The 10,838-nt window shown below is 37.3% G+C and overlaps 1 protein-coding gene across 1 annotated transcript; it reads right to left on the bottom strand.

The window, feature by feature from the left end:
- Positions 1-6,866: 6,866 nt before the first annotated feature.
- LOC120109019 (ATP synthase subunit beta, chloroplastic) lies at positions 6,867-10,173 on the bottom strand. Its single transcript, XM_039122750.1, has 2 exons — positions 9,603-10,173; positions 6,867-9,568 (listed from the first exon to the last, which is right to left on the bottom strand). Exons 1-2 carry the CDS (start codon positions 9,847-9,849, stop codon positions 8,319-8,321), a joined length of 1,497 nt encoding a protein of 498 aa, XP_038978678.1. The 5' UTR covers positions 9,850-10,173; the 3' UTR covers positions 6,867-8,318.
- Positions 10,174-10,838: the final 665 nt, after the last annotated feature.

Below are 10,838 nucleotides of genomic sequence, written 5' to 3' on the forward strand. Positions count from 1 at the left end.
GTCAGCCTGCTACATTCTAAATAAGGTTCCAAGTAAGTCTGTAAATAAAACACCACATGAGATGTGGACTGGACGTAAGCCGATGCTCTCTCACCTTAGGGTTTGGAGGTGTCCGGCGTACGTCAAACGTTTGAAGACAGACAAACTTGAACCAAAGTCTGACAAATGTTTCTTTGTTGGTTATCCTAAAGAAACTAAAGGATATTACTTCTACTTTGCTAAAGAACAAAAGTTGTTCGTAAGCAATAGAGTTATTTCTTAGAGAAAGAATTCCTTAGTGAAGGAACTAAAAGCTCTAATGTTGAGCTTAGGGAAGTTCAACATGTAGAAGATTCGACACCATCTACTGAACTAGTTGAGTCGGATTTGATTAGATCAGATCCAGAACCCATATTAGATGCACCATTAAGGCGATCGGGTAGAGTACCACGTCAGCCGGACAGATACTACGGTTTCTTGGTCCGGAACAGGGATCCTATCGAACTTGATGAAAATGATGAGGATCCGATCACATATATGGATGCAATGCAGAGGTATGACTCTGATAAATGGCTTGGAGCCATGCAATCCGAATTGGAATCCATGAAGGTCAATGATGTATGGACATTAGTTGACCCACCCGAAGGGATTAAACCCATAGGGTGTAAGTAGGTTTTCAAAAGAAAACGGGGCGCAGACGAAAAAGTAGAGACTTATAAAGCCTGTCTGGTTGCCAAGGGATATCGTCAACGTTATGGTATTGACTATGACGAGACATTTTCTCCTGTGGCAATGCTCAAATCCATTCGGATTATACTTGCGATAGCAGCACACTTAGATTATGAGATCTGGCAGATGGATGTTAAAACTGCTTTTCTAAATGGAGATTTAGAAGAGGAGGTGTATATGATGCAACCTGAAGGTTTTATATCTGCAGATGAGTCTAAGGTGTGCAAGCTTCAAAAATCCATTTATGGATTAAAGCAAGCTTCACGGAGTTGGAACATACGATTTGATAAGGTGATCAAATCATATGGCTTCATTAAGAATGAAGAGGAACCTTGCATTTATAAATGGGCAAATGGTTCAGTTATCATATTTCTTGTTTTGTATGTGGATAACATTCTTTTAATCGGAAATGACATTCCTGCATTACAAGGAATAAAGGTTTGGCTATCATCTCAATTTGCCATGAAGGATTTGGGAGAAGCATCTTACATCCTAGGGATGAAGATCTATAGAGATAGATCTAAAAGATTGCTTGGATTATCCCAATCCACATACATTGATACTATACTGAAGAGGTTCAGTATGATTAATTCCAAGAAAGGCTATCTTCCAATGGGCCATGGAATTAACCTCTCTAAAAGGGATTGTCCGACAACCTCTCAAGAAAGAGAGAGTATGGATAGAATTCCATATGCTTCGGCAGTGGGATCTATAATGTATGCCATGACATGTACTAGACCAGACGTGGCATACTCACTAGGAGTAGTGAGCAGATACCAGTCTGATCCAGGTAGCAACCACTGGAAGGTTGTAAAAATCATCCTTAAGTATTTTTTTGAGAAATACTAAAGATCAGTGGCTGGTCTACGGTGATTCTGACTTAAAACTTGAGGGATATACCGACTCAAGTTTTCAGTCAGATCAAGATGATAGCAAGAGTGTGTCGGGATATATCTTTACTCTTAAGGGTAGGGCCATCTGCTGGAAGAGTTCCAAGTAGCATACAGTGGCAGATTCTACATGTGAAGCAGAATACATCGCAGCATCTGATGCAGCCAAGGAAGCCGTATGGTTGCGCAAGTTCATCACCGAGCTGGGAGTGGCACTTTCCATTGATGGTCCAGTTCCTATATTTTGTGATAACACTGGAGCCATAGCTTAGGCAAAGGAACCTAAAGCACATCAGCGGACCAAGCATATTCTGCGACGCTATCATCTGGTTCGAGAGATTATAGAACGAGGTGATATTGATCTTCAGAAGATTGACACAAAAGAAAATCTGGCTGACCCATTTACCAAAGTCCTCGGCATCAAAGAGTTCAACGAACACAAGTCGAAGATGGGTATTAGATACTGTGCCGATTGGCTTTAGGCTAAGTGGGAGTTGTTGGAAATTGTATCCTAAATGTCAATCGTCAGCATGTTGATGATTAAATGAATTGACAAATCAATAAAGTATTTTTTGGCATTATTCATCATTTTACATCTTCAAATGAACTCTTATATGATGAAGTCCTTAGGACTTATTAATGATAAAGGAGGATTTATCTTCGAGTCCTTAAACTAGTTCGCGACCAAATGATATGTTGTTACAAGGACGACAGCATTATCAAGATTAGGTCGTTGTGTGACATATACGTTGGTTGTCCTCTTAACCAAGGAGTGTGGAGACACTGGTATGCCACACAGGTGAAGTGTAGGAGTATATTTTACTGAACATGACCAATTCCGGAACGCTCTACTGTCAAGAGATGTTCCGAGTGGATATGGGTATAAGTTTGGCCCTCTGACCTGAGACCGCAACTTGTGACTAGCAAGCAACTCATTGTACTTTGGTACCGGACTACCTGGATTTCTAATTCAGTGACGGAAGGTCACTGGGTGTAGTCAAGTACTTGCGTAGTCAGTTGTGAGTCGAGATGGAATTGACCCCTCCTGGAAACAGGAGATAATGTCTTGTGATTAATTTAGCAAAACCTTGGCCAGGTAATCCCAGTGAGGAGTCACGGGATATCTAAAGTTAATCACATAATGGATGTACTAATTATAGGGGTGACAGTGAGCTCTAAGTCATCCTGGCATTAGGAGTCAAAGGGATTGAATTATACAGTAACCATAGTTCAAGGTTTCAGAATATTTGCTTCGCATATATTCGGCCTATCCGGACGTCGGGTACCATTGCTAGATGGTCACATCGATTAGTGTAGGAAGTCGTTCCTATACTACCGACTTAGGTTCGAACCTATGAGGTCACACGCATAGAAGATTCCTGATTGATCAGAAGGCTGATGAATGATTAAGAATCATTCAGGGGTAATTTGGTCAATTCGATTGGCAAATTATCTTATAAAATAATTAAAGTAATTATCGGAGGATTGATTAGTAATTAGATTGCTAATGAACTCAATTGGATTGAGTAATTAGACTAAGGATGAGCCAAATTGAATTAGATTCAATTCTGGGCTCAATCAGGGTTTTTGACCTGATTGGATTAGGTCTGAATCAAGAGGGACTAAGGTTGACCAAATTAAATTAGATTAAATTTGTGCTTAATTAGAGATTGACCTAATTGGATTAGGTTCAACCCATGGTAATTGGATCATTCTAATTGTTAGGATTTAATTAAATTAAATGGGTTTGATCTGAAACTGTTCGGATCTTGAAATCCACTTGTCACATATCCATGCAAGGCGCCATAAATTGATTTTTAATATGATTAATAATTAATTTAATTTATTTAATGGTGTCATGGGACACTTGGCAACATCAGGGACCTCTTTCATCATTAGATGGGTCGAAATGGAGAGATAAATTCATGAAAGAATTGGAAAGATCAAATTCTCTCTCTTCATGACATATGTCATCCTTATCTTTATCTCACTTCTAATTAAGGTTGAATTTCGTATTTAATCACTACAAAATCACCACGTGACCCTCTAATCTGATTGGGGCATGGGAATTCGAAATTGAAAGAGGAAGTGGCAACATGATGAATGGTTAGATTAGATCAAGCTTCATCATGTAATGGCACATGAACTTGAATTTTTGAATTCAAAATTCAAAACCCCACAAAATCCTCCACAATTTGGGCATGGTTGGCATGAAGTTAGGTGGAGAGCAACATTAAAAGGCTCTCCATCAGCTGGTGGTCGAATTAAAGAAAAAAAAGAGAGAAAAAGAAGAAGGAAAAAGGGGAAAAGGAAAGAGAGGAACCCTAGTTCATGCGTGGAAAATTCTGCATTCAATCTAGCCGATTTCTTCCTCCTCTAAGTCCATCGTGCCATTAGTTGTTAGGGGTCCCTGATAAGAGTCTATAGGATCAGAATCTAAATCCTCTTAAATTCCTTTAAACCTTTCTCCAAGTTCTTCCAGAAGGCGGATCAAAAGTTGATAGCGTTTGGAAGATCAAATTTCAGCCTCAAGAAATTCTGCGCAAGCTAGCACTTCCGCAGGATTGGATCTCTTCAGAACTTCGCATGGACTTCTCGTAGAGGCCATTCGTGTGCGTGGCTGTGAAGTCGAGGATCAGATCCACAAGCTTCATCCATCATAAAAGGTATTAATCCTACATTAATCTTTTATTATGGTGTCAAGATCTAGGTCTGATTCCCCGAGGTTTTACCCTCTTTTGGGGCTCCTCACGGAGATATCTCCAGAATCCATTCAATGGATATTCGGAGATTAATCGGAATAGAGTTCTTAAGTTTCAGATCTGATAGTTAATCATGCATGAAAGTTTTAGCATAATTGTTTAAACGATTCTGGCATAATCCTATGTGTTCTTAATGTGCTGATTTCTAGATTTGATCTTGTAAGCATGCATGAATTAAATTGTTTGATTCATTTTTCTGCTGCATTTTTGAAACTTAAAAAGAACTACGTATGGCTTGATCCTCCTTATGAAGGGGTACGTAGGCAACCTGATCAGGTTCAGCCATGGTCAAAAAAAAAAACAAAAATCGTGCTTAACCGAGACTAATTCACTTTCACTAAGCATTTAGTCTCCGCCGTATAGCCATGTCTTCTTTGCAGCTTACACACCATATTCTTTTCCCGCCTGCCGAACTTGAAAAACCTTCTTACTTCGCCCTCCCCAGGAAAAAAGCCGTTCAAATTTGAAAGATCAACAACTAGAGAACATGTAATAGCGGATTCGGAATTGTAACCAAGCATCCCCCATGGGTTCTATACCCGATTCATAACTCGAAAGCTTCTCCGGTCCTTCACTAACCGGTGCTAAAACTCCGGAAATTACAAATGTCAAGATAGGAATAACGCTTGATATTATCAGAAATGCCCAGAAAATATCATATTCGTGAAGCAGAAACATAAATGTACTCCTATTAATTATTATAGTGGAATATAAATATATGTGGAATATGCTGAATTATTCGATTCGAATTGGAATTGTCAATTCATCCAGAACTTATTAGGCGAAACAAGAATTGATTTTGGTCAAATCAAACCGCATAGTTTAGAGTTTGTTTGCTGTGGGGCATGTCTTGTTTAAAGATTCATTTAACGGAATTCCACTTACATTTTTTTTTTATTTCGATTCTATTTCGATATGGTGTAGACATAGGGTTCTCTTACACAAACTAAATTCTATCGCTTTGTCTCGGTTTCTCTATACTTTATCTCTATACTCTATAAAATAAAAATAAAAAAGTAAAAAGTCAAGTAATTAACAAGTCAAATAATTAAATAGTAATTAATTACTAATTACTAAACTAAAATATTAATTAAATATTATACTAGTACATATTCTAATACTAATTGATAATACTACACTACTAAATTAATAATGCGAATTAATCCTATGTTTCATTACATATATATATAATGAGATAATGAAAATAAAAGAAAATAAAAACATATAGAAAATAAAAACGTATAAAAAAAAATTCCAAAACTGAAAAAATTTCAGTAGTCATATGGGGTAAAATATCTAGGGATTTCTAGCATATTCTTTTCGAATTGAAGTATTTTTTTTTTTCATTAATATCTGTGTATAGGATCATTGCTTCTATTGATTTGATACGAATACATTACATAAACATAATCTAAAGCACCGAACCATTATATTTTTTCCCCTTTCCTTATCCTGGATTTCATTTCTATTTTCCTTAATTGATTTGATTCAATCCGTTGAGTTGCGAGTTTACATATAACAACTCATATCTTTCTATACAAAAAAATTCGAAACTTTTTTCTTGTACTATACCGACTGACCCTCTCAGAAATAAAATAAAAAGAATCGAGTTATTTCATTAGAATTAGAATGAAAAAAGAGTCATTCCATTTCAGACCAATCTCGAGTACTAAAGAAAGATCGCGATTTGGAATGAACCAAAATACTTGTTTGTTTTGTTACGGCAATAACACTTAGTAATAGTAAGACCACCCGATGGGTTGGATTTCACTACAAGAAAAAGGTTTGTTTTACAGCAAACCTACATTACACAATGAAACATACCACAGAGTGGTATAATAGACGGAATCCTAAATTATCTAATCTACATAAGAAAAATACTTCTAATAGAAAGAATTAGACATTATCGAATGATTTGACAGACCAAATCCCAAAACCAACTCAACTCATAGAATATAGAAGAAGGAAATTGATACATTTAGGACCAATTCATTATCTCTGCATTATCTCTGAATCAATCAATTGGGGTTGTTGTTCTGCCAAAAAGCGATTAGTCAGGCGACTCCACAAAACAAATACAAGAAAAGAATAGGTCCTAGATCTATGTGACTGTTGAAGTTTTTAGACAGAATCATGTCATGATTCTCACTTCATAAATTGACCGGATTCGATATACCAGCGCAAAAATGTATCACTAACTCTTTAATCATGGACAGGAAAAGAGGAAAAAGGTCATATGTAATCCATCCACGAAGATTAATGAAGGAAGATTAGTATTTTATCCGAGATTTTACAAATACTGATTAGATCTATTGGAATGAATTATTGTTTTTTATTTATTGTTTTTATTTTCCTGTTCCTATGTATTTACATGAACATGTGGTAATACTTTTGGACCAACCAACCGGCCAGTCTATAAACAAGTACTAATGAGGAAATGAAAACTATACTAAACTAAAATAGAATGTATTAGGGCTATACGGACTCGAACCGTAGACCTTCTCGGTAAAACAGATCAAACTGATTATTATCGAAATGATTCGAACTGTTTCAAAGACCCAACATGCATTTTGTTGCATTGGGCTCTTTCATAAACTGATGTAAAGATCAGTTAGTCCACCATATTTTTCTTTACAGGAAAATAATGAGATGGCTCCATGTGCTCTGATTCATCATTTGTATTCTGATCTAGGAGCAATACCAAAGTGTTTCAAAGAAGGGTTACCTTGACTTAGGTCTGCCTTCGGCCTAGATCTAACTAAGTTAGATGGAGTCTCTATCGCTACGCTGCAAGAGTCGAATATGAGACTTCATACACCTTAAAGTTCATAGGACGAAAAAAGGTTATTTTGAGGCCCTTATACTCATTATGCCTAGCATTGAATGGACTGGGTATTTACCTTATCAACTATCAAATCAATGGCGGGTTCTATTTGATTTGGCACCTGAATTCGCACCTGAATCGGACCGCACCCAATATTTGTCAGGCTATTGTTCTCTTGTTCCCTCGAATCTATGGAGTAAGACATCGATTTGTCAATAAGATCAATTATGTTTATTGCATTGCATAATGGGCTCCCTTGAAAAGCATTGGCGCACGTGTAAACGAGGTGCTCTACCTAACTGAGCTATAGCCCTTGTCATAGATATATTAACATATGGATAATTTCTTGTCAAGATGGATATTCCATAATAATTCCACATGATAACTCTCTGATCCGTCTACTGTTAACAGATTGGTATTGCTTAGAAATAATATTCCACTTATAATCCTATAAGTGATGGGTCCTTTTTTGGTTATAAATAACCTACTTAACTCAGTGGTTAGAGTATTGCTTTCATACGGCGGGAGTCATTGGTTCAAATCCAATAGTAGGTAGAACTTATTAGATACCGAAGTCAATTGAGTGATATCTAATAAGTCTTTCTACCCATTTTCTTTTTTTTTCGTTATATCAGATTAGACTTGATTGTGTTCAATTGGCAGAATAAAAATGTGGTGTATAATAATACAGTTCTAAAGAACTTCTTTTGATTATTTTGATGTATTGACTTGACTAGGAGGAAATAGCATTTACAGCCTCTACTCGTGTCCTAGCTCGTCTGAGAGCTAGATTCGCTTCAATTGCTTGTCTCTTACCCTCAGCTCTACTCAAGTTAGCTTCAGCTATTTCAAGAGCTTGCTGAGCTTCTTGCGGATCAATGTCAGTACTCATCTCCGCATCATTTCCTAAAATGGTGATATCATTATTACCTATTCTAGCGAAACCACCCATCAGAGCCACCGTTAACCATTGGTCGTTGAGGCGTATTCTCAAAAGACCTATATCTACAGCCGTGGCAATAGGGGCGTGGTTTGGTAATACGCCAATTTGGCCACTATTAGTAGATAAAATGATTTCTTTCACTTCTGAATCCCAAATAATTCGATTAGGAGTCAGTACACAAAGATTTAAGGTCATTTCTTCAATTTGCTCTCCACTTCTAAGTTCATAGCTTTCGCGGTAGCTTCATCGATGTTACCCACCAAATAAAAGGCCTGCTCGGGAAGACCGTCTAATTCTCCGGAAAGGATCAATTGAAATCCCCTAATTGTTTCTGCAAGACCAACATATTTCCCTGGGGAACCAGTAAATACTTCTGCCACGAAGAAGGGTTGTGATAAGAAACGCTCAATTTTTCGTGCTCTTGCTACAGTTAAACGATCTTCTTCGGATAATTCGTCCAACCCAAGGATAGCTATAATGTCCTGAAGTTCTTTGTAACGTTGTGAAGTTTGCTTAACTCTTTGCGCAGTTTCATAATGTTCCTCACCAACGATTCGAGGTTGTAACATAGTTGACGTTGAATCTAACGGATCCACTGCTGGATAAATACCTTTAGCAGCTAATACTCTTGATAGTACGGTAGTAGCATCTAAATGTGCAAATGTCGTGGCAGGAGCAGGGTCGGTCAAATCGTCCGCAGGTACATAAACCGCTTGGATCGAAGTTATAGATCCCTCTTTGGTAGAGGTAATTCTTTCTTGCAAAGAACCCATTTCTGTACTAAGGGTAGGTTGATAACCCACTGCGGAAGGCATTCTCCCTAATAAGGCGGATACTTCTGATCCTGCTTGGACGAAACGAAAAATATTGTCGATGAATAGAAGCACGTCTTGTTCATTAACATCCCGGAAATATTCCGCCATGGTTAGGGCAGTTAAACCAACTCTCATACGAGCTCCCGGCGGTTCATTCATTTGACCATAGACTAGAGCTACTTTTGATTCCGCAATATTTTTTTCATTAATCACTCCGGATTCTTTCATTTCCATGTAAAGATCATTTCCTTCACGAGTACGTTCGCCTACTCCGCCAAATACGGATACGCCTCCATGAGCTTTGGCAATGTTATTGATCAATTCCATGATGAGTACTGTTTTACCCACTCCAGCTCCCCCAAATAGTCCGATTTTTCCTCCACGGCGATAAGGAGCTAAAAGATCCACCACTTTAATCCCTGTTTCAAAGATTGATAATTTCGTATCTAACTGTATAAAGGCAGGCGCAGATCTATGAATAGGAGATGTTGTACGAGTATCTACAGGACCTAAATTATCAACAGGTTCCCCAAGAACGTTGAAAATTCGTCCGAGAGTAGCTCCGCCGACTGGAACACTTAGAGGAGCTCCCGTGTCAATCACTTCCATTCCTCTCATCAGCCCATCTGTAGCACTCATAGCTACGGCTCTAACGCCCATCTGTAGCACTCATAGCTACGGCTCTAACTCGATTATTTCCTAATAATTGTTGTACCTCACAAGTCACATTAATTTGCTGACCGACAGTATCTCGACTCTTAACTACCAAAGCGTTATAAATATTAGGCATCTTGCCCGGGGGAAAAACGACATCCAGTACTGGGCCAATAATTTGAGCGATACGCCCTAGGTTTTTTTCTTCAAGTGTGGAAACCACAGGACTAGAAGGGGTAGGATTGATTCTCATAATTATAATAAAGTGAAATATGTCGAAATTTTTTTTGGAATAGTGCCATGTCAAATCAAAAATAAATGTCCGATAGCAAGTTGATCGGTTAATTCAATAAGAAAAAAAATGGGAGTTAGTACTCGATTTAGTTGGTACCACCCAACCGAATCTGATTCAATCGTTTACTCATTCAATGAGTCAATTTTCAAGTTCAGCCAATTCTTTTTTCAAAATGTCAAGTAGATGAAATCGTGAGTAAGTGTGTTTCATTTCTCTATCATTATAGATCCATCTTCAATCAACCCTTGAATCTTGATCCCGCATGTTGAGTTTTGATGTCATATCGATCACATCACGTGCAACACCATCACAGATTACATAGATTGCTTTAAAAATAAAAATAAATTACAACCCTTTTCATTGAGGACACGCAGGTCTCTAATACATAAATTTAAGATGCACACAGGTATCTGAAAATTAAAATTACATGCATCACAGAACATCGCAGAACATTTCAGCACATTTCAAAGGGTCCATCCATGACCATCACCATACGCATCACATGCATAAAAAAATATTTCAGATCTGTAATTTAATTGATTATTCCATCTCAGACTTGCTGATCATGCTAGATTTGACTCTAAATATTGTAATCACATTATCAAAGCTTAGAATCATTAATCTAAGCATCTAAAAATTAGTATGCAGAAAAATCAGCAAGCTGAAAATTCTGCATACATAAATTTTAGCAAGCCTAATCCCTTAAATTTCAGATCTAAATGACTTGAAAAATTTAATTCTAATCTTAATCTACATAACCATGGCTCTGATACCACTGTTAGCATCCCACATATGCCATAAAAATTTCGAAATAATTTTCAGATTGCAGCGGAAAAACATAATGCGGGATCCGTTCATCGCATGAACGTGTTTTATAAAACCTTTCGTTTGTAGATAGATTTAGAATTAAAATTATTTAAACCATTTTAAAATCATTAAGAAGATCA

The sequence above is a fragment of the Phoenix dactylifera genome, unplaced genomic scaffold (assembly GCF_009389715.1).
Source record: "Phoenix dactylifera cultivar Barhee BC4 unplaced genomic scaffold, palm_55x_up_171113_PBpolish2nd_filt_p 001722F, whole genome shotgun sequence".
NCBI lineage: Eukaryota > Viridiplantae > Streptophyta > Magnoliopsida > Arecales > Arecaceae > Phoenix > Phoenix dactylifera.

Coding starts and splice junctions, on each gene's coding strand:
- LOC120109019 (XM_039122750.1), bottom strand. CDS start 9,849: ATGAGAATCAATCCTACCCCTTCTAGTCCTGTGGTTTCCACACTTGAA. Junction 9,569..9,602: donor CGTAGCTATGAGTGCTACAG/ATGGGCGTTAGA, acceptor TGAGTGCTACAG/ATGGGCTGATGAGAGGAATG.